This window comes from Pipistrellus hanaki (genome assembly GCF_964339955.1).
Source record: "Pipistrellus hanaki genome assembly, chromosome: 20".
NCBI classification, from domain to species: domain Eukaryota; kingdom Metazoa; phylum Chordata; class Mammalia; order Chiroptera; family Vespertilionidae; genus Pipistrellus; species Pipistrellus hanaki.
In genome coordinates this window covers 6,776,718-6,801,971 of record NC_140522.1, presented here as the reverse complement: position 1 = coordinate 6,801,971, position 25,254 = coordinate 6,776,718, and the positions used below count along the sequence as shown (strand labels likewise).

The window sequence follows — 25,254 nt, the reverse complement described above, 5'->3', positions numbered from 1 at the left end:
TCGTTTCTAAATCACCCATAATGGGGCCAAGACCTCCCAGCACTAAAAAGAGCGAGCTGACACACTGCACAAACTGTTAATTTTTTCCCGAAGAAGCTGCTCTCTATGGCACATCTGTCACTGAGACGCGACAATTACTCCCCAAGTGGGGAAATCTGCTGCTAGCTGCCTGGGTAGGGGGCCACGTGCAGAGCCCGGTGGCAGGGTAGTCAGCAAAGGCTGGTGTCCCCAGGGGCTCAGCGATGCTCTTCTCGTTGGGAAAGACTGTCACGTGGTATTAAAAATATTAGTGCCCTGGTGCACGAAATTCGTGCACATTAAAAGGAAATTAGAGGAAATATTTCAATGTTTCTATGTGCCCTTCATCTATAATAGAAGTGTCAGAGATAAAAGAAAAGTAGTAAAATGCATATGAAAATCTCCCTCCTGTTGGAATCTGGGGTGCACCAGGGGACCTAGAGTCAAGTCCCCGCCCATCACCCCCACTCGATTTGAAAATCCAGGAGATCCAGACCCAGCCAGCCCCACCCCTATCAAGTTCCTCTAGGCGAGGAGGCAAAGCCTCAGGTCCCCCATCCTGGTGGCGGGGGGGGGGGGGGGGGGGGGGGGGGGGGGGTGGCCTGAGGTCCCCCGTCAAGCCCTGCTGGATGAGGGGTGGGACCTTGGTCAGGTGCCATGCAGCCTCAGTACCTGCTGTTGGGTCGGGATGTTACAGTGCCATGGCTAATTTGCATATTCCTCTACTACACAAGTGTCAAACACAAGGCCCGCGGGCCATATCCAGCCCGCCAGGCCTTGCAATGTGGCCCGCACCGCGCTGTCATCACTGCACTCCGCTGTCAGTTTATGACATTGTCAGTTTATGACTGTTCAGTAAACCATTCGGCCCGCGATTTAGGCTGGATTTTAGATTTTGGCCCCTTCTCTGATTGAGTTCGACACCCCTACTCTACTATATAGATAGATCTGATGTAGCCCAGTTGGCGTACCTCAGTGGTTGAGCATTGACTTATGACTCAGTGGTTGAGCATTGACTTATGACAGCTCAATTCCTGGTCAGGGCACATACCCAGGTTGCAGGCTCTATCCCCAGTAGGGGGCGGCAGGAGGCAGCAAATCAATGATTCTCTAATCATTGATGTTTCTCTCTCTCACATTTGCTTTCTCTCTAAAATAAAAAAAAACATGTGATGCAGATGAAGATGTGTGGGGAGGAAGTCAAAGTGGTCCAGGAAAAGGACAGGTGTATAAAGAATCAGGAGGGATCAAGAGCCAAGCCTTACAGGATGCAGAACACTGTACTTCCTGCCAGGGACCTGTAGACACCACAGCCACTGTATTAGGAATATTCAGGTTATCCACTGTTTCCATAGTGAATGATAGCCATCAAGGAAGAACCACAGGTTAGCCAGGCAGCCTCCTAACAGAATCTTATATCATTTCCCCACTAAATTTACCAGCTCATTTGAAGAAATTCACCTCAATAAGGGACGTAATAATGTGATTGTGTTTGGAAGGCATATTTTAAGTATATATGTTGTTAGTATACTATGATATTTCTCATCCTTTCTGCTTTTATTAAAGAACTAGAAACCCAGTGCATGAATTTGTGCACAGGTGAGATCTGCCCTTCCCCGCCCCCCCCCCCCCATCGAACTCCCAGTTGAGAGGACAATTTGCATATTAGTCTTTTATTATATAGGATAGAATGCTGTCCTCAGAAAGAAATGGACATTTCTTTGAAAGGTAGTAGAAGATGAAAACAGGTGGGAAATAATTTGGGGAGTTCTTTTCACTTAGAATGCTGTCCTGACTCCATTATCATATAGCTGAAAAATCAAGTTTTTATACACATATTTACAACGCCAGCAACTTATTCTGCGAATCCAAACTAAAACACACACAAAAAAAACCCCTACAGACTAAACAAGCCTTCACTTGCTCCCTAATTCCATCCTTGAGAGACTAAGGACTAAGGAGGAAGCACAGGACATGTGGGTGACGCTCCAGGAGTGGGGTCTGTGAATGTGAGAAAGATTTAAACTGTCTGACAATTCAGAGATGGAAGACAGCCCTAATGTACAGATAAAACCCAAAGTGAAAATAGTCCATCATGCCGCTGGCAGTCAGTGGCACTGACTCGCTGGAGACAAATCTGGATCTACTTAAAATGTCAGGTGAGCCAAGTAATGAGTCTTCGCTAAGTAGGCCCCAGCAGAAGGAGCCTTCATGGTCCGCTTGGCAGTTGAGTATATATTACTGCAAGCCTGTTAAATAAATGAGTATTTAATACCTATTGGATTACAAAGAAACCCACTTACTCTTAACAAGATCTACTTGGTTTTTTTTAGGGAGAAAAGATAAAATGTTATCGTCACAAGTGAGATGCTTCCTACAGCAAACAGAACTCAACGCTGTGGTGAGTGTTATAAAATATTTAAAATATCCAAGCATGTTTATGAGAAACGTAATTTTCCAGAAGGAGATGGAGTGGCTTGTGATGTTTCAAGTGGCCAGAGAGAGAACCCGTGCTTGCCATTTGAAATCCTAGAATCTTTGAGTGGATGGAGACCTAAGCCAGCTGGTCAGTCTAGCCCAGCTTCAGAGAAAACAAACAAAAACAGGACAAATATGTGGTAGAAACAGGTCCTAAAATGCTGAGAAGAAATGGAAGTCAAACATTTGTTTAGCCATGTTTTTATCTAAAACTTTTTTAAAAAACAGACATTTTCCAGGGCTTAAAGATGAACAATGAATTTAAATGCATCGTTGGACGTTAATGGTAAATGGGTAGCAATTTAAAAAGCAATTTAAAGTATTTTCAACTTTATTTTTTATTACTTTCAGAGGGAAACAAAGCACAAAGACAATGACTTCTTATAAATAACATTCTTAAACATTAAGTTTATTCTTCGGTTCTTTGTTGTACTATTAATATAGCTTTCTACCAAAATAAAATAAAATAAAAATCCAAAATATTCCTTGCTAAACAACTCCATTTTACAATACCAATTTACATAATCTTTTTTTAAAAAAGAAAATGTACAGGAAGCAATGGTTTTTAAAAGCATGTCAACAATTATTTTTCTCTTTTATGAGACATCTGCTCAAAATGAAAATATATTGAAGAGAAGCAATTGTCAGTTCAATTAATTACAAGAGTATCAATTCACAATGTTAAAACAGACATTAATAAGATGCAATGTTTTGCAATTATGTCTGTATTTTGCATACGCGTGCTCTGTCAACACACACATATGTATACATTATGTTTATTTTTAACCCTATTGTCTTCTCTTTAATAGCCACAATACAAATTATAAAAATATGTGTATTCAAAAGCTGAGCCCAATTAATTGGTTAAATTCTAGTTAGCAGTGGAATTTCTTTTAAAAGGGTACCATATAATTTAATAATGAAAACCAACAAACTTAAGGGGAATATAGCCTTAACAAGTAAATTTGAGGAAAGGGAAAGAGGGAAGGAAAGAAAGAAGGAAGGAGGGAGAGAAGGGAGGTAGAAAGGAAGAGGAGGGAAGAAAGGGGAAAAAGGAAGGTAGGGAGGGAATGGCCCCAGCACGCAGGCTGGCCAGTATCAAGTATAATCCTGTATAATAAAGATGTAATATGCAAATGGTCATTTCACCTTGAAATAATGACCAACTGCGTAACAACTGGAACACGGATCAGCAGGATGGGATGAGAGCTACAGGAAGGAGCAGGGCAGCAAGCTGAGGGGAGGCAGGCGGAAGGAGCTATAGGAGGACAGCAGCGAGCTACTGGCGCACAGATTTGTGCGCAGGGCTACTAGTAAGTACATAAAGACAAAAAGTTGAATTGCTAATTCATGCTCAGCCTCTCTTGGCTACTGCTGGGGAATGGACAATTTGGACAGTAATGGGAGAGACCGATGCGCTCCCTAAAATTTTTAGCACAACCAATTAGTGTGATGGGAAGCTTTGGCTACTGGAGAAGAGCAGCTTTAAGGAGGAGCAGCGAAAAATCTCACCACCTTTGTAAGGAGATATGGATGACACGTTCTTCATTGTAAATTGCTTTGGGCGCTTTGGGTTCCATAGGCATAGTAACTGGTAAAAAGTGAACTATAACTATATATAAAACATAAATAAATTAGTGGACTTTATATCTTCAAAGATACCGGATTTACATGAAAAGTCCCATTTTTAAGTTGTGCGTACTTCTCCCATTAGGATCAGGTACAGGCAGGATGTCATGTGTTTGCATTGCTATTCCTTAAGGACCCAATGGCGCAGGGTCGTGTGCGCTTCTGGTGAATGACTGTGAGAGCAGAAGGGGGGGCGGGGAAGGGCGGATTTAGTAGGGGAAGGCTCCTGGACATCACCACTTGTCTACTCTGGGTGTGGATTCATGGATTCCATGTAGATAAGCACTTCCATGGAAGAGGAACTATTTTGAGTCCTCAGCGAGCCACATGGAGGGCACTAGAAGCCAAGAGTAAGCCCTTTCTCCTATCAGCGGAACCAATAAAGATGGATTTTTATGGTTGGGTGTGTGTGTGTGTGTGTGTGTGTGTGTGTGTGTGTGTTAGAGGACCACACCCAGGTTAAGGGAGCATCTAGAAGACTGGGGCAGTAGAAAAGACAGTAAGAAGCATGCACGAAGGCTGCAGTCTTTACCTCAGGGGCTCTCAGGCCACTTGTGAATGGTCCGCTCTTCCCTTAGGAGTTAGAGCAGATGAAGTGAAAGGACCCGCCACATTCACAGGTGTCTGGGGCCAGTCGCCTGATAACCTTACTGTGTGTGCATCAGTGGCTCCCAATTTGGATTTTCAAAGTGCCAGGATTTTAGAAGAGCTTAAGATCTTCAGAAAATACTGGGACTTAAAGAAGTTTTTAGGCCACTTCTGGACAATCTTTCCCAGCTTTCCCCCTTTACATCCAAGAGGAGTATTTCACAAAAAGCACTCTTTAAAAATGACAGTTTTCTAAGTACCAAGCTTGTATAAAATAGCAGTTACTTCACCCAATAAGAATGCTTCTAAAGATCAACTCCCCTGGCAGCTCATAGTTCCTCAAGTCAAACTGTCCTCTTACCACAGTACCCCTAAGAGAGAAGATGATGCTTACAAAATATGTACATTTGGCAAATCATCAGGCTTTCCAAGGGCAGGCTGGACTTCCTCTCCCTAATTGGCGGTGTTTTCTTTGGGTACCACTCCCGTAAGGTCTATGACACACACAAAACCTTCTCCCTCCTTTAAAAATCTCTTGGGGATTTACAGATTTTCAACAACCTATTAGAGTAGAGCGCAGAGAACTTTTAGGACAGTAAAACTACTCTGTATGGTGCTATAATGTCATTATACATTTGTCCAAGTCCATAGAATGTGCAGCACCAAGAGTGAACTGTAATGTGAACTGGGCGATGGTGATGTATCAGGGTAGGTTCCTCTGCTGTAACAAAGGTACCACTCTGGTCAGGGATGTTGATAACGGGCAAAACTGGGCATATGTGGGGGTAGGGGATCTATGAGAAATTTCTGTACCTTCACCTTCATTTGGCAGTGAACCTAAAACTGCTCCAAAACACCAAGACCTTAAAAACAAACAAAAACAAAACCTCTAGCAAGGTGATTCACATGTGGTGGTCTTTACTTAACGAATGAAGACCATTACAAATAGAATATTATTATTGGTTATTACCAATGCAGGAGATAACAAATCGGTATCTTCTAAACTAAGGAGCAGTTTGAATCTCTAGCATTATGAAGCAGGTGATTTAGACATAAGACTACCAGGCACATAATAAAAATGACTTGCTTTGCTTGGTTTTAAAGAAACTGCTAAGATGTGAAAAGGGCAAGTCAGTTCCATTCATTTTTGTTCACCTTGTAAATGGGTTGGCTCATTGCCTGAAATTTGAATTCTTGGGAGAGCCATTTATATCTTCAAATAAATGGGTTCAATATTCTAACTTGCAGCAATGGTTACATTTTAAAATTAGTTTACTACACTTGAGTTGATCTTTTAAAAAAAAAAATCAACCTTTGGGAAGAGAGAGGTAGAAGTCAGTCTAGATTAATAGAATTTATAGTTGAATCAGGATGAATTTAAAAAATACATTTTTCTTTCAATAATTACTTTATGTTCTAAATGAGGTAAAATTTATAAACACGCACTAAAGTGATGTTGAGGGCACTCTGGTGATAATAGGGATGAGGTTTATTTTTGTCAAAACATCAGAGGGATAAAGTTCATTGCAGTTGGTCAACTGTGAACTTCACACTACACTGTCCAAGGTTAGAAGACAAATGGGTATCTCCATTAGAGAATCCTCACACACACACGGACTTACTCACAAATGCCAAACTCAACAACTATGGAACTGACACATCTTCCAATCACAGATTCGCTTAGAACCTCACACTGATGGGTCTTCTGAGTCACCCTCAATCAGGGTGACATGAGACACAGCCTCCCTGGCCTATCCCATTTTAGAACCCTTGGATGCACTCACATTTGCCTGGACTTCACACATACACACACACACACACACACACACGTGAATGAATCAAGCTTAAAAGCATCAGCCATTACTGACATTTGCGATCAAAATAAATAAGAGCAATGATTTGTTCTTTATACCTAAAAACAGCCGAAAGTTGCTGGCAACATTAAAGGGATGGTTTGAACTTGAGCACCATGAGCTGTGATGAAAGCGCAACTGTCGCCGCGGTAGGACTGGATGCGGTGAGGAAGCTGGTGTGACAGGTCTGAGGCCTTGCCGGTTTGTGCTCCATGAACAGAAGCTGTGCTGTAATCTCAGAACAATGGGACACAGGGCAAGCGAAGCAAAACTGTGAAGGGTTTCTTCTCAGGCAGATGTCCCCGAGGCGGGGATCGGGGTGCTGGGGGCTGCAGGAGTGCTATTTGGTAGCGGAAATCCAAGCCCCAATCCCTTTGGCCTCTGCATGGCTTGAATGGGCTCGGCCAGTCCCTTGCCATCACGTCCGAGGCCCGAGCCAGGTGTCCAGCCCATATTCTGGAGCATGCGGTTCCCTATGTTGTTTTCTGAGATGGGCTGGGCGTTTTCTCCAACGAATCCTGAAAAGGTAAAATGACAAAGGCTGTTAGTTCTGACACAGGCAAAGGTCCTCTCAGGCCAAGAAAACCATGTTCTCTTTAGTTTTTCTTTCATAGAGGCACCTGGGAGGGAATCTCTTACTTACAAAAAAAAAAAAAAAAAAAAAAAAAAAAGCCTTGTGTCAAAATACTTATCTAATACATCCGAAACCTACGTAATTTTAATAACTAACTAGTGGCCCAGTGCATGGATTCATGCACATTGAAAGCAAATTAATTAGAAGTATTTTAATATCACTATTTGCCCTTTCTCTATAATAGAAGTGTCAACCAAATTCATGATCCACAATGACAGATCGAAACACATGCGTGTGATTGGCACCAGCAAGAGCTTTATATATATAGATATAACTTCCTTAGTTATACCTGCTTTCTGATTTAGCCAAATTTTCTCCAGCCCAGTGAAGCATCCCAACTTCTCTTTCAGGTAATTGTCAGAAACACAGCAGTAAATATCCACATGAAGCAGATTATTATTGTAGATCACTCAGGGAGAACAGAGGGTAAAATATTTAACTGTGGCAGTTGTTTGACCATATTCTGCACCATGAGAAAACCTGAAGTCATTTTCAAGGTCCACCATATCTTACTACTTTTCAGTCAGGTCAAGTTTCTATAAAGTTTCTAAATCTCTGTTTTTTTGGCTAATGAAAAGAAAATAGGATTCCACCAAGTCTCCTATCTACCTACTCCAGGACTTCTGTGAGGATCAAATAAGATGAGGCACTGGAAAATGCTTCACAGACATTTGGTCAAAGCGTAAAATGTTTCCACCTGGCTATTAAACAAGTTGTGTTTCTGGGCTGAAGAAACTCTAAGGAGGCAAGTCACTAGGGAGAGGAAGCCAGGCGTTGCTATGTGACCTTATTACCTGGCACCCACAGCCACCATTTCTGGGTTGGGGTAGGCTGTGGGCCTCATTTTGCACCATGGGGTCTGGGCAGTGTGGGCTGTGATTTGGTGCCTGCTCCAGGGTGGTGGTGGGGCCTCTGTCATCCCACTTGGGGGAAGTTTGAGTGTTGCTTTGCAGGAACCAGGTCTACAGTGCGGTTTCTCTATAAATGGCCAGTGCACATCATCGCAGATCCTGCATTTGAGCGTCTGCCCTCTGATGGTCAGTGTGTGTCATAGTGACCGGATGGATGGACACTTAGCATATTAGCCTTTTATACATACAGATGCCACCCCAATATGTTCAATGAAAAAGAAAAAAAAAACATTTAAAAAGACACTACAATTTTATTTTGAAATTATGATTATGGTGGTAACCAAGACAGATCTCCAAGGTCTCTTTAATTTTTTACTGAACAGCTACTGACCAGAATTTTCAGTTAAACAGTACATAAGTATTCTCTCCCATAGCCTTGATGTTTTTTAGTGATAGTTATGAATTAATTTATTTCAATGTATAAGCTAATAATCAGATCTGAGGTCTCATGCTGCTCTAGGCTGCAGATTTGTTTAATCATATTTTTATTTTTATTTTTAATATATTTTATTGATTTTTTACAGAGAGGAGGAGAGAGGGATAGAGAGCTAGAAACGTCGATGAGAGAGAAACATCGACCAGCTGCCTCTTGCACACCCCCTACCGGGGATGTGCCCGTAACCAATGTACATGCCCTTGACTGGAATCGAACCTGGGACCTTTTAGTCAGCAGACCGACGCTCTACCACTGAGCCAAACTGGTTTCAGCTAATCATATTTTTAATACAGGAGGTTGCAAAATCTCAGATAAATAAGGCCAATTCAAAATGTCCCTGCAAAAACTGCTGAAGTGTGATACATTTCTGTTCTCAAGTGAAGAGCAAAGGAAAACTGATTCACTATCATGATTTTAAAACATTGGTATTTCCAGGATAGGGGCCCAGGAGTGCTGTGCTTTCATGTAGGTGAAGAGGAATCCATTCCCTCTCTTTTTAAAAACGGTAGTTGCAATCCTTAATGAAAATAAAACAAAGCAAAGCATTATCTTGTGCTTTGAAGAAAAACAAACAAAAAAGAAACATTAAATATCTCCAATGCTAAATTTTTCCATGGAGAAACAAAGATTCATAAAAAAAGCAAAAACAAAACAAAAAAAGCAATGGCTTTTCCATACAACATTTAAAAAAAAACAAAAACCCCACCCAAACAATAGATATTTTGATTCTAGAATAAAATATACTGTTGGTTTCTCATCCTTTTTTTTTTTTTTTTTTTTTTTTTTGAGATTAAGGCGTGGGAGGGCACAGCTCAGTCTCCGCTCAGCACACCACCATCACCACAATTTCCTTGTCTTTTGCTCCTGGCAGCGCTAAATCCTTTAAGTCCTTCCCTGGAAGGCGCTCCTCCCGCTAGGGCAATTTCAGCAATAACCTTCCGCGCACTCCCCTCCCAAGCCCGCCTGATGCTGGAGCCCTGGTATCTATTACAGCCCGTTTGGTCCTCTCCCCTCGCATCTTCCAAAAACTACTGCGGCGGCTGGTAATTCACTTGCGTAATTGGCTCAAGAGATGAAAATCTTGTACCGGCCTCTCCTCGCTGCTAATCTGTCCAGCTGACTGCAAGCCTAATTGGCAGCTTGTTTAGTAATTTGGCTCCTAAAGTGTTGTATTGATGTTGGATAAGCAGCCGGTGGAAAGGGGAGGCCACGTGCTGCTTCCCACATAGTCTCGTGTGCCCCTTTCCATCCCTGTCCTGAGCTTGGCAAGCATTCAGTGGTCCACACCCCCTGTCTCCCCATCCTTCCCCCGCACTTGACTAGCCAGCCGAGGGCCAGGGCTATTGTTATTACTAGTGATGCTATTAAACCACTAAGTTATTAAACTGCCCTGTAGTTTTCAGTAACTCACTTAGGATCAGAGGTTTTGATGACTGTTAAAAAAAAAAAAAGAAAAGCAGCAGCATTAAGTACAGAAAGTGGTAGGTGTTACTACTCTGTCGAATATTTTTATAATTTCGTTTTAAAAAATTATAAACCTGGTTAACAATTGGATGCTCAACCACTGACCCACACTGTTCAGGGAGACTTTTTTTTTTTTTTTTTAAATATATATTTTATTGATTTTTAACAGAGAGAAAGGGAGAGATAGAGAGCTAGAAACATCGATGAGAGAGAAACATCGACCAGCTGCCTCTTGCACACCCCTTACTGGGGATGTGCCCGCAACCAAGGTACATGCCCTTGACCGAAATTGAACCTGGGACCTTTCAGTCCGCAGACCAACGCTCTACCACTGAGCCAAACCGGCTTCGGCATGTTCAGGGAGACTTTTAATAAAAAGTGCAATGTTTAAAAATCTTCAGCCATTACTATAATTTACAACCTGCCTTTCGTGCCTTAAGTATTCAGGAAGGTTATTTTGTTACTAGAGGTCTGGTGCACGAAATTTTGTGTATTAGGAGGGTCCCTCAGCCTGGCCTGTGCCCTCTGGAAGTCCAGGATCCCTCACCTCTTACCGCCTGCCTGCTTGCTGCTCCTTAGCGAGAGCACTGACCACCAGTGGCAGCTCCTGTGTTGAGCCTATGCCTCCTGGTGGTCAATCATAGTGACTGTTTGTTCCCCTGTTTGGTCAATTTGCATATTGGTCTTTTATTATATAGGATTAAACTTTCAGTAGAATGAAAGGAAATAGTTGAAAAGTCACAAAAGCTATAATGCAGCCTCTTGCCAAGAACTTGCATGTTCATAAAAACACTGTTTATGCTGAGAGAAATAAGCCAGTATCACATGATCTCACACACCAGGAAGTGGAAAGAGATTAAACAGGGAACTTGTATGCACATATGCATAACCCATGGGCCTGGGGAGGGGCCTGGAGTGAGGTGCAAGGGGGCAAATGGGGGGAAAAGGGGACATCTGTAATACTTTCAACAATAAGAATAAATTTAAAACAAACAAAACACTGTTACATTGGAGCAATCTCTAGACTGAGTATTAAACTTGAGTAGGTATCTTTTTGTATAATTTGAAATGTACAGAAAAAAGACTGATTCCTCTGGTGACTATTTTCCCTATGATATTATTTCACTAGAAATCAAAATAATAACAGCATTTTGATAACAATGAGTTCAGTAATGTATAGTGGACAAAACATTTAAAAAAAAGATAATAGCCATAATAGCAATAAGCATATTTACATCTTTTAATTTTCAAACCCTCAATAAGCTGTGACTTCTACCACAAACACAGACGGTAACCAGAACTGCTGTCTGCCTTTTAAAAAATGCATTAAGAGTATTCGTCCTATTTTGTTCACTGCTTTTCTTCACCTTTACAGATGACATTTTTCAAACAATAAAATGCATTCTGCTGGCAAGCCTTCCTGCTTCAACAGTTCTCAATTTTAGAATAGTAACTCTAACATCCTCGCCCCAGCGACACCCACCGTGTCTCTGCCTGTGTGACTTTGAATGAGACAGGGAACAAGCCATACATTTAAAAAAATCAATACCCAGCCTTATCAATATTCATTTTGCTTTGTCAATACAGACTACAAAGGTGAAGGAGCAGTAAATAAGCTCAAGCACTGAAATAAACTTGGTGTTCCTGTCACAATTAATAAATATTCAAGCGATAATGCTGCTGGCTAGTGCACAGCCTTATGAAGCCATGAGCTTAAGCTTCATGCTGGTGTAAGATGGGATGAGCACAATTTTCAACACAGTAAGCAGGAAAAGATGATCGCATTTTGGGTTATTAATTTCATAAAAGACTTTAAGTCTTTTTAAAAACAATAATACTTACTATGTACACAACGTACAACTTTATATTTAGGATCCTAAATTATTGTGTTTAACCCAGTTTGGAATTATAAAGTGAAAGCGCCTGATTTTCTGACAATTCTTTTAGTAAATCTTTTCTTAACCTGCTGTTTGACTGCATAATAGTTCACATGTAAATCAGAGGAAATCATCAAACAATGTTCAAGCTGACAGGCTTTTAGCTCTTCTTCCATATTATAAATGAGAGTGATCTTCACCTGCTTTTTTCCAGCTTAGATGCAATGTTGATTTAAAGGCAGGAATTGTGAAAAACATGTCTCAATTCAATGTGTTTTTTGAGAGGTCTACAAAGGGCCTATGAAAAGGTGAAAAAATTATCTTTAAATCTATCTGCTAACTCAACTTTGGAAGCTAACAGATATAACTGACTCTTTATTATGTGAGTGACTATTTCCAGAATTTGAAAATGACAATTTCAGAGACAAGACAATCTAGGATTCATGACCTCATTATCAAAGTGTATTTATGCAAAAGCATTTCTTACTTGAATTCGAATAATAGTCTTCACCTTGGAGTTGATTCATTAATATTGGACAAAATTCTTTTAGAAGCTTAGCTCTTTTAAATTACCTCACTCTCCTCCTCTTTGAAAGGAACTGGTGTGCATGGATTGAGACTATTCTGGAAATGTGTGACACAGTTTTCCTATGCCCCTGCTTTTTGAATTATCACAGAAAGTTCTATGAGTTTTATTCTTTAAGGAAATATGAAGGGGAAAAAATCTAGTAAGTAGTACAATAAAAATCTAGAATCTTAAGAAAATTATAGCAGTTTAGAGGTATAACATCTGGAACATGCTGGTGTGAGCTTCTAAATGTTTTAGGCTAAAGTTTAATGTCTGGGATTATAAAGTGAAAGGGCCTAATTTTCTGACAATTTTCAACATATACTCCGTATAAGTGGTTCCCTCTGGCACTATGAATAGTAACATCAAAACCACCTCGCAGAAATAATTATATCACTCTCCTCGACCATTTTGTATTTTCCTTCTCCCTGCACATTTTCCTTCTCCCTGAGAGTGTGAGGCATGACCCAGGTGTTGTCTGCTCCTTATTGCTGGCATGAAGGTGTTGCATGCACATTCCTACAATTGTTCTGTCTCTGCCACTAATCACTGAAAGACAAGAGAATTCAGGGGCCCATTCAATGGAACAGGGCATTTTAAGAAGCCTGCACCTGCCTATGATAGATTTGAACTGAAGAACTTATGACATGTGTTTGATCTGAAATTGGCTATATGTTCCCACATAAAGATATATATTAGAAATGCTGTAATTAATATTCTGTATCTCTGTACAGCAATATTTAGATGAATCTTCTATGAAACTTATGATATGTACTAGTGTGTTCAAGTAAGCATATGCAATGAGATCGACCTCACATATATAGTCTTACAAAAAGGTCTTGAGTAAGTTGTTCTAGACAGAACATGGGTTTAGGGGTCATGCGGGTGTGGGGTCGAAACCTCCCTTTGCTATCAATATCATAGATAGAGAAGAAGATCCTCACACCTCTGTGAATTTTAATTTTGTGGCATAAAGTGATAATAATGACCAGCTCATAAAGTGGTTGCAAAATAAAATGAAATAATGAAGTTTCAGATAAAAGGTAGGTACCCAGTCAGTGGTAAATATTATTCTACATCAAAAGAAACACATTCTACACACAGGTGTTCCCAATGTCCAATTTCTGAAAATTCAATACAACTAGAAGATCAGATATTATAACCACAGGCATAATTTTATAATGTAGTCCTTTATATGGATGAGGAAACTGGATAATGAGTGCTGTAATTTTAAATTACTCTTCCTTTTTTTTTTTAGTGAACTATCGGATAGGTTCCCTAAATAGAGAATTTAAGTTTCACATCTTTCCCCCCACCTCAAAATCCCCATATCAAGATTTTGTGTGTGTGTGTATACATATATATGCATGTATATTATATATATTTATTTCCTCTTCTCACTGCTTATGCTGCTATTCACATGAATCTTATTTTCATAACCTATAATTAATTGTGAAAAAAAGTAAATTTTCCTACCAAGGGTTTCCCAGATGAAGTTAAGAGAATGTTTATAAATCTGGATGGTTGAGGACCCCATGCAAGAGACCAAGGCTGTTATTCTTTGTAACTGACTGAGTATCTGCCCTGAAAATGTTTTCTCATGGTCATCGGGCTGCATCACATGCATGCCAACTGCTGCTTATTCCTATGTGGACGTCCACTTCTTAATGCCCAGTGAGCTCCCCCTACCCCCGGTCCCCCATCTCTGCCTCCCTTACCACTGCCCTTGCGTGAGATTTCTGCAGTACATTCTCATCTTACTCCTCTCCCTCAGCCACGCTGGAGTCCTTGCCCCTCTAGAAAGGCTCCCTGTCCCCTCTGGTCCAGTGACTTCTCTCTGTCAGCACTTGTGGTTTCCCTGTGCCACTCTCATTAGCATGACATGCTCTTCCAATGACATGGCTCTTCAGGTGGAAATGCTGACAGATGTTTTATTCTGATGCGAACGTCGTCTGATAAGGAATGACGACTCTGCCGAGCTGGGACTAGACACCAGACGGCCCCAGTCACGGCCAGCTTCCCATCTACTTGCACTTGGAGGCTGAGCCTAAACTGTGTGTGTGTGTATGTGTGTGTGTGTGTGTGTGTGTGTTATTTCAGAGATGAAGGAGAAGGAGAGAGAGATAGAAACATCAATGATAAGAGAGTATCATTGATCAGCTGCCTCCTGCATGCTCCCCACTGCGCATTGAGCCAGCAACACTGGCATGTGCATGACCAAGAATCGAATTGTGACCTTCTGGTTCATAGGTTAACGCTCAACCACCAAGCCATGCCAGCTAGGAGAGCCTAAACTTTTGTGTTTATTACTTTTAATCTCCTCTGGGCCTATTTGCCTTTTATGCATCCTTCCCCCTGTTCCACAACAAGTCTACATTTCTTGAGGCTACAGACACAGCCTTTGAAGATTCTGTGCCCTTTAATACCTCTCACAAAGCACTGCATTGGGGGCAGGTGTATAGTGAAAACTTCATTGGTGGGCTGCCTGAAACCTCTACAGAAGGAATGTGCATCCATCCTACACCAAATGCAAATGATGTAACAGTTGCTGGCAACTGTGCCTCTTCTTTGGCACAGTGATTAAGAATGATCAGTATTTTGCCAAAACCAGTTTGGCTCAGTGGATAGAGCGTCAGCCTGCGGTTTGATTCCGGTCAAGGGCACTTACCTTGGTTGTGGGCACATCCCCAGTAGGGGGTGTGCAGGAGGCAGCTGATCGATGTTTCTTTCTCATCGATGTTTTTAACTTTCTATCTCTCTCCCTACCTCTCTGTAAAAAAATCAAAAAATATATATATTTAAAAATAAAGAATGATCAGTATTTTATTCTTGATGACTCATGAACCTCACCCGTGTGCTCCGCCCCCTTCCTTTTACCTGTTGTAGGCGGCCCAGGCAAGGGTGCTGCCTTCCTTCTCCGTTTGACATCTCCCATGCACAATGATCCTAAATGCATACTGGTTTGCCTGGGAGCAATTATCAGAAAAAACAACAAAAAACTATTAACAAAGGAGAAAAAGCACGATACACAAACACACAGCTTGTACAATCTGAACCTAAATCCAAAGGTTCTCAACCAAGATGGAGCGGCATCGTAAAACCACCAATCTTGTTTATATCGAAACATAATTACGTTTGTTGACAAGCGTTCAGCAGCTAAATGCGCCTCCATAAATTGTTACTGGAATGAATAATATAAAAGGAATGCTTTTTAATTTTCAAAACTGGCAATCTTTCTGGCTCAACATAAAATCCAGCGCCGTGGCTTCTGACAGGAAAATAGCGAAGATTAATTATCTAAAGAGATCACAATATTGTTGCTAGGTTATCAATTGGTTACTAATGCTTTACTGTCAGAACAACATTTATTACAGGAAAAGTATGATCAATTTCTTGGAGGATATTATGCGGCAGTGAATTCTCTTAAAACATTTTCAATAGGAAGAAGGAAACAGCGATGCTCTCCCTTATAATTCATATGATTAGAATTCCTCAGTTAATTACCAGTTAGGTGAAGCAACATCCTGGGAATGTATTAACGCCGGTCTGCTGCTCCTGAGCAGGCTAATGGGGTATTGGATCATATTCGGAAAGACACAGCATATGAGAACCTTCTGCTATTCTTGGAACTAGTTAGAGTTAGATGATTCTGCCTCATCGTGGGTTGCTGAATTAAACAGATTTGGGGAAATCAGAAATCGCCCATTGGAAACCAAGACTAAGTAATATCAACATGGAAAGGATGGAAATGTCTTCAGATTCTTTAAGCTACAGACTGCAGGGGTCCTCAAACTTTTTAAAGTGGGGGCCAGATCACGGTCCCTCAGAGAGCTGGAGGGCCGGACTATATGAACTACTAATTCCTACTGTAACACCTCGGCTGCGCTCACTGCCCAAAAAACCTGGCGGGCCGGATCAGACTCCTCTGCGGGCTGCATGTGGCCCGCGGGCCGTAGTTTGAAGACCCCTGCTACAGAGGGACCTGTCCACTTCCTGGATCTCAGTCCCTGACATGGTTTGGGACTGTGTCTGGTGGTCATGAAGCAGAAATAAACGAAGCGTTTCATTTATGGGAGCGTTTCATTTAGTAATTCATAGAGATATGCAGTAGTAGCCTCAAGTTTTATAGAACCCAATTTGAAAACATCCAGCTTATGAGAAAAACTTAAAAGCAAAATATCAATTCAGTTAAGAACCCAAATATATATTTATACAGATGCACTCAAGTATTTAAATACTATGAAACCTTGGGAGTTATGGAATGAAATGAAACGTAAGTTCTGTCTGTAAGGTACAAAGTAAAGTACAATTAATGATCAGGCTAATTCAAGGGGCTCTACACAACCAAAGAAATACACCCTGAAAATCTATCAGTACAAGATGCAAATGGGCATTTGTCTGGTTTCCCTTTCCGTTATATTGAGTGCATAGTGTTTTTCTGTAACAGAATAACTAATTATAATTATTTAAATATTTCAAGCCCTAGCTGGTTTGGCTCAATGGATAGATTGAAAAATTAGTTCACTCAGTTAATGACTAACTTTGCAGAAATATATTATGACACATATATGTCAAAGTGTTCATTAACATGCATAACATTTTTGTTGGTCTTTGTGGTGCTCTCTATGGCTCACAGAGATAAGGAAAATCAATGGTTATGATCATATCTATACTTAAAATTAAAAAAACAGAAATTTAAAATAAAATTACAATATCAGAGAAGAAGCATAGAAATAAACAATTAGCCGAGACCGGTTTGGCTCAGTGGATAGAGCGTCATCCTGCGGACTGAAAGGTCCCAGGTTCGATTCCGGTCAAGGGCATGTACCTTGGTTGCGGGCACATCCCCAGTAAGGGGTATGTAAGAGGCAGCTGGTCGATGTTTCTCTCTCATCAATGTTTCTAACTCTCTATCCCTCTCAATTCCTCTCTCTGTAAAATCAATAAAATATATATTTTTTTAAAAAGAAATAAAGTACTGGAAAAGACACATCCTTTTTATGCAAAATTAATGAGTTCACTGATTCAGCAAGTATTAATATCTACTCCTGACTTAGCCTAAGACCCCATAGTGGTGGTGAAGATGCGGAGAGCAGTAGAGAGGATACAGAAAATACCAGAGAATGAAATGTTCAAGTCCTATTGGGAGAGTTAAGTCTGAGCAGGGAGCCGAAGACCCAGGGTCGGAGTAATTGGGGACAGTGGTGGCAGTGGCAGGCACAACCGACATCATTAACTATTGCCAGAGATTTTACTTTTAGTCTTTATGTAACAGGTTGCACTTAATGTGCCTTTCTCCCTTCCCCCTCCCCCCTTTGGTTGGGGGGAAAAAAAAAATCTGTACTTCCATGGAAGACTATACTTGTAGAAGATACCCTCCCAGCCATGGGTAGATTTCTTCTCAACTCCAAGTTACAGAAAACAGAAAGCAAAGGAAAACCATTCTTTCTAGTACCTGAAGACCTGAGCCATAAAAAGAACAGGCCACTGCAGTCCAGAAATTGTCAGGGACAGACTCCCTGCTCTGGTGGGGAGGGATCCAGACTATTGATTGGAAAGATTCCTCCTTTAGGCTGTCCTCCCCCCCCTCCCCCTTCCCCTAAGACGGTGCGATGGAGATGCTACAACCACCTCCAAGGAAGGTCTACACTGTCATTTAGTTGTCACTTTTCATGTAAAACATAGCAGTTATTATTTAATTTAAAATCAATGAATGTCTCAGAGACAGCCTGTTGCTTTGGTCTGAGTCGTTTGCCTTTGCAAAGCTGAGCACTTGGGTTATGAGAGGAGGCGAGAGTTGGCCATTGCTGTTTGGCTGTGCTGCTCTGACAAATGACAACTCCTTGTCCTACCAACAGACCCAAAGTCACTACAGAATAATGTTTAAGACCCTTTCGTAAAGTGCCATATGGAAATTACCAGTCAACCCTATCAGTGTCCTTGTTCAGAGGACTGGCTTACGATGGAGAAGAGGGCAGACCAATCCAAGCCTGATGATTCCGTATCTACTGACACCTTCAACACTGGAGGTCACAGACACAGTATGTAAGTGTAGAGGATAAAGGAAGAAGCCCTGGCATTTAGTTAGGACCAGAAACATGGTTTCCCATACACACATTGTTAAATTTCTGACTAAATATGAGGAAAGCAGAGCTCACAAAGAAGTCACTTTTTTTTGCTTTTGAAACAGACTTCCCTCATGTATCCCATCATCCCTTTAGATCAGGGGTCCTCAAACTTTTTAAAGTGGGGGCCAGATCACGGTCCCTCAGAGAGTTGGAGGGCCGGACTATATGAACTACTAATTCCTACTGTAACACCTCGGCTGCGCTCACTGCCCAAAAAACCTGGCGGGCAGGATCAGACTCCTCTGCGGGCTGCATGTGGCCCGCGGGCCGTAGTTTGAAGACCCCTGCTTTAGATAGTCTGGTGGTGGGAAACGGGCATGCTATCCAACAGAAAAAAGAATGACTTAATCAACAAGAGGCAGAAGGAGAAAGTCCCAGGGAGAACTACCTCGCCTGGAACCTGGCTTCTGACCTGGGCTCCGAGGACGGATGCAGCGTGTCAGACACAGTAGCCTTAGAGAGGAGACATCGGAGCGTGTCTCTCCAGTCTCGGTGTTTACAAAGAGAGGCTTTTCAGTTAGAGCTGCTCCCTGGATAGAACGTGTTCCCAAGCAGCCTCGACAAGCTGCAGAGGAGAGGCGAGCAGATGTGACTATGGGGCCGGGCATCTGGCAACAACATTCACTGTCAGTTGGAAAAATATCAGCCAGGACAGGGTACCAGCTGCACGGAAGTGAGGCAGGGCCACTATGTCACTGCGGGGGGGCATCAGGCCAGCGGGAAGGGTGGGGGCTGGGAGATCCAGTCCCTGTCACTGCAGGGCCATGGGGCAGAAAGGGGGTGGGGGGGCTGGAGATACATCCTGTGCAGAGGTCCTCTGTCTTAAATCCTAGCATGGCATCAAGTCCTTGTTTTTCCTGGTATTTGCTCTCAAAGCCCCTTCTTGTGCATGAGGAACCCTTTGCATTTGGTGTTGTCAGTCATACCCTGACCAGGCCTGGGGCCTTTTCTCTCTGGTTGTGGCCATTGGACTTAACCATTCTGCCTGAGCCCATGACCCATCCCTTCCGAACGAACCCTGACTTGATGAAGGGCACTGAACTTGGGACTGGTGGCCCGTCACTGGGCCCCCTGCTCTATGCTGCCTTACCCTCTCTTGTCACAGCCCTTCTGTGTGGTGGCATTCTGTGGGAATGTTCCTCTCTATGCCTTTCACTATTACTGCATTTTATTTTTACCACGAGCATGCAACAACAAGAGATACAAGTCGTAGCCTGGTGAATTAGAAAGTAGCCAAAAATGCAAGTGAAAATGAGATGAATTAGAAAATAGCACACAATGGAAGTAATAACAGCAAGTGGTTAGGGCAGCTGAAGGGATCTGGCGATCAAAGGCATGGTCAGACTGTTCACACAAGGAGGCTGGGGTGTGAGCTCAGCTGTGGGTTCTGGGGCCTCATGTGCATGTGGGATGAGTTGGTGTCAGAACTTGACATTCCCCCCCCCCCCCCCCCCAATGCCTCAATTTCTGCTTCCTCAACCAGATCTTGGAAAAACACAACCTGTCCCCATTTTGGTCCATGTTGGAGGACGTCTCTCCATCAGTGGCATGTGAGACTTAACTCTTCTGACTGAAGTCTTTGCATTACTCATTTTCACATCCGCGTCATCCATTGCAGTGTGCCATAATATTTGAAAATGTTTGTTGAATTGATTTCTTATTCCAGTCGCCTGATATGTGACTCTAAACCAAGATTCAGGTTCAGTTCTGTTCACTTAGAACAAACGGGTTAAGGATATTAGGAATATCTTTAATGTAATTATAGATATTATAAATGGCAACCATACCAGGCTAGGGAATTTCTTAGTGCTGTTACCAGAATGTGGGATTATGTCTGATTATACAGTCTGATTGATTTTTTTTTTTATGTAAGGTTCAAGTACCAACATCCCATTTTAAAAATGTAGACACAAATCTTCTTGCATTTAATGGAGATATCCAAGGGAATTATGTTCATTTTGAGTACTTTTTAAAAATCTCTCCTAAGTCAACACCAGATTCATTTCATCCTTTTTAAGGAAATTAGAATAAACTTATGCTTAAACTAAACAAACGGGACGGGGGCGAGTTTCTTTCTTTCACCATCTTCAGGGAATGATGGAATGAAAAGGGCAGCAAATAATATATTTCTTACTTTATTATTATTTTGAATCCATGTAAGTCTTTGAGTTGATCAGCTGACTTACAGGGAACATCCAAGCTCACTGAGCACCAACTATGATGCTAAGTATTTTCACATCCTTTATCTTGTTTAATCCTCCCAATAACCTAACCCCTCATGGTTCTGAGACACCCGGAGTCCGGGAAAGCTGTTACTTGTCCAAAAAAAATCACACACACAAAAAATGAAGGGATTGCAGGTGAGCCAAGAAATGCTTGCCTCAAAAGAATCACTTTTTGCCTCTTCCTCACTACATCATTCAGCTGAGTTTATTATCCTCCATTTAATAAATGTCTACTGAGAATGAAATGCATGCCGTGCCCTCTGCCATAAAACGGGATTGAGAAATAAAAAAGATACGGTTTTCATTTCCTGGGGTTAAAGTCTACTGATCATGTGGGGAAAAAATTTCAACTCGGTATTCAAAGATAATTCCAACCAGCAGGTGAGGGACCCTGGGCCCCCAGGTGAGAGGACACGGGTGAAGGGGCACAGACACCCTGAAGCTCGCCGGGGACATGGCATGTTTGGGGGGATGAGCACCTCAATCGGACGGGACCTGGGGCACAGGGAGGCGGGGGAGGAGATGGCACCTCCTTGCACGCATCGCTTGGAGTTGCAATAAATAATGAATCTGTCCACTCGCGATTATTTTAAATTCTCCAGAAAACAGACAATGGAGCTGCCTGCCGGCCTGAGTTCATCAGTGTATTTACTAAACAGATAGTGGAATCCAGTGGGAAAAGCCTATTCCCAGGTCTCTGTAGACTTGCTTCTGGGTTTTGTTGCTGCTTCTGTGGGAAAGTTACTGCTCAGAGAAAGAGATGGACTCAAGACCAGGTTCTTGACCAAGGCAGCTCTGGAGGCCATCAGCGGCTCATCAGCAGAGTTATAAGGGCCTTTGGGGTGGAGTTGGCAGCGACAGGCTGAGCTGGGTCAGCTGTGATTTTCCGGGAGGTGTCCCTGTTGAGCGAGGACTCATTTTACAGTCATAGTTCTAGATGCTGTAATGTACATAGGCTGAGTATGGCTACTTTGTCCCCTACGTCGAGGAGATTATAAACACAGGGTATTGTCATCACAGGCAGCATGTCTGAAACTTCTGAAAGAGGGGAGGAGTTATTACTACTTGGAATATGCCAGGTAGCGGCCCTATTTCATATCGGCTACTTGAATTCAGGTTAAATTATTGTTGGTAGGTGAAGTTTAATTGGGAATCTAGGACCCGGTTGAAATGTCACCTCCTCAAGGCAGCCCTCTCTGATTGCTACTGCCAGAATTCTCTCTCACTCACATCACAGTGTTTTCTACCTTCATCTGTAGTCCTGTGTGTATACATGAACTAACACTCTCGCTGCACTGTACATTCCCTGAAGGCTGTGGGCCCCATATCTGATTTACCTTTTTAAGTAAATTCCCCTTAGTATTTACAAACCTGGCTGACACAGGCACATATTACTACTAAATAGTTATTGAATGAAACTTAACAAGGCATGGCAGGGCTTTTATATTAACTTATTTTTATGATAGTCAATATTTTAATTGAGGCTCCAATTTCTATCATAAGTAAATGTTTACTTACGGAAATAGCAAACCACAAAACACAGTGGGTCCATGCCTTTAGGCTCCGGAGGATACATGCCCGTAAAACCAAGCTTGTACACGTGAGCCAGCGTCTTAACGCCTCTGCAGGCCCTCGTCCTCTTCCTACATAATTCTGCATTTTACTAAATGTAACTTCATGAAAATAATGCTCTCAGTTCCTCCTCTTCCATGACCATTTTTGGGCAGATGAAGGGACATTATGTCTATAAAACTTTCACAGACCTGTTAGCAGGTGTCGCCTAGACTGTGAAATGGACAGTCATAGCCAGGTGGGCTGCCCAGAGGCTGTGACGACAGCCTGAGTGCTAACGATCAACCAGCAGGAAGAGAACTCAGAGACGCACCTCACTCCATCCAGCTGAAATGGTGGCACAGTCAGGGGGCACAAGCTTACACTCCGGAACAGTTCTGCCATCAAGAGCCTTCATGTTTCTGTTAATTCAGGCCTGTTACTGTCCATATTCGGAAGGTCTATTGCTTTTACATTTACATGGAGAAATGCCCAAGGAAAACTAATTTCAAATATAAATGGAGTCTTTCCTCGAATTTATGTAATGCTTTTTCCTTAGAAAAACATGCATGTCCCATATTATTTTTTAAAATTTTAGAAACAAAATGCCAAATGAATGAATAGCAATCGCACGGTGGTTATGAGGAATCTACACTAATAAAAGAGTAAGATGCAAATTGACCCTACCTTTGTGACGCCCACCAGCCAATCAGGAGTGAGTATCCAAATTAACACAACAAAGCTGGTGGGTTAATTTGCATATGCAAGTGCCACTCCAGGGCTCTGGGCAGCATGGGAAGGCAAATAGGTGGCTCTGGCCAGAGCAAAGGCAGTGCCAGCAGCCAGGGGAAGGTAGGCACATTCTTGCACGAATCTTCATGTACCGGGCCTTTGTATATGATAAAGAGATAGGAAGATAGGAAGCGAGAGAAGTGTACAGGACTGCCACTGAGAGAGTCCTGGCAGGACAAACCAAAACAAAACCAATGAAACCTAATCAGCTCTCTAGACCCAAACACCAATCACAGGCAATCCCAGGGACAGGCACATGTTAACTGATGGCATGGGGATCATGCCAGCAACATTCCTGAGATGAGGGACACGGTACGGTACAAACCTAACTTCTTCAACTATAAAATTCCAAGGAAATAAAGGGGGGAGTGGGTGATAGGGTGGAGACTTTATAAATCAAAGGGAACTTAAGAGATAGATATCAATTATAATAGGAAGATTTCATTTGGATTCCAATTCAAACAATGTATAAGAGAATTTAAAATCAGGAAATGGTAATATTATATGTACATATACACTGAGTGGCCAGATTATTATGATCTCTGAATGCATAATAATCTGGCTACTCAGTGTACTTCTCTTGAGTACCTCATTCATTTGATATCAAAGATACAATAAATCATGCACCTGATCAGTTTTTCCCCTTGCACTGGCTGATAGCTCAGGGCAAATAGTTGATTGATCTCCTAGAGCCTAGAATACTTTTGGTACCCATTTGATACACAAATACACTGAGTGGCCACTTTATTATGCGTTCAGGGATCATACTAATCTGGCCACTCGGTGTATATTCATAAACATGAAGACATTAATTGCAATTATTGCTTTCTTTTATAGATGTGATAATGATACTGTGGCTTCTTTTAGTTTTTTTTTTTAAAGAGGTTGCTATTTTTTATGGAAGCATATTAATATATTTCAGTTGAAACAATAGATGGGCTTCGGGGTTAGAGGAAGGAGTGGGTAGGGATATAAATGAATCAACAGTGGCCACACATTGATAAATATCTAAGCCAGGGATCTACCCATTGAGTTTCTATTTTTCTCTATTTCTGCATGATGAAAATTTTAACAATAAGATTGTTTAAAATGGCTTTTATCATCCTGACATCATAAGTGAAAATATAAAGTCATTATAGGATTTTCAAGTCTTACTGAGACTCTCAGTAATTTTTGAATGATGAGAACTGAAATTAAGTTACCCATGAAGTCTACCTCTTCTGGGCCATAGATACCCTGGACTATAACTTGATGTAAAAAGATTACAGAAATCCCTATCTGAGCTTTATTGTCCTTAGAAAGGATAATGCATAGTTTTTATTCCATCTTTCTAATTAGTAATTTAAGCATATGTTGAGCATTTAACTCTAAATGTTTGCCTTTTCCCCAAGCTCAAAGACAGCTGTCCAAGATGTGAATGCCAGAAAACATTTAAATATCAACATCTGTTGAATTATGTTAATTTAGAGTAATATAATTGGGCATGAGCTGGAATTGATCAGAAGTATATGAAATAAACAAAAGTAAATTCCCAACAATACCTTGGTATACAAACAGATCACTACAGGGTGACGAAAACATGTTGCTAAAGAGAAAGGACAAGAAAATATTGATCATAAAAAATGGATTCTTTTCAAAACATATTCCTAACTCCCTGGGACATTCTTTTTGTGATTTTTAAGTTTAGTTTTAAATTGTCTCCTAATTGAAAAATAATGAAAATGAACTAAAAGAAGTGACAATTAAAAGTTTAATATTTGAAATTTTTTTCAATTATGAACTATAACATTAAAATGTCCTAGTTACACTTACGCGTTAAACTTTTTAGTTTGCAGGATGGCTCTTGTTATATATTATGAGCAGTTACACACCTCTGAGTCCAGGAGTGAGGTGATCTGCTCTCCAGATACATAAGGTTCTATTTAAGTCGGAAGTGTCTACAGTGTGACAGATGAACTTCCTAGACTGAGTCCGGGGACCTTCAAGTTCAGACCGTCAGGTAGCAGCTGCTGCTTATTGAGTGGCCGATTTAAACTATTAATTTTTACAGGGATTCCTTTACTAATAGATTAGAAGGCTTGCTGTTTGGGGGAGTATTTGGT

General features: G+C 41.5%; 1 protein-coding gene across 2 annotated transcripts in view; it reads right to left on the bottom strand.

The window, feature by feature from the left end:
* Window positions 1-2,762: 2,762 nt before the first annotated feature.
* The window catches only part of GPATCH2 (G-patch domain containing 2), a 90,407-nt gene continuing 67,915 nt past the window's right edge, over window positions 2,763-25,254 (bottom strand). The window contains exons 10-11 of one of the 2 annotated variants that reach the window (XR_014793607.1): window positions 15,334-15,422; window positions 2,763-7,084 (exon numbers count right to left, since the gene is read on the bottom strand). Coding sequence is in view for 1 of the 2 variants with exons in the window: in XM_084868899.1 (XP_084725025.1) it covers window positions 6,855-7,084; window positions 15,334-15,422 (319 nt within the window). In the remaining variant the exon portion in view is untranslated. The remainder of the gene's footprint in view (window positions 7,085-15,333; window positions 15,423-25,254) is intronic. The other variant, XM_084868899.1, reaches the window with a different exon arrangement.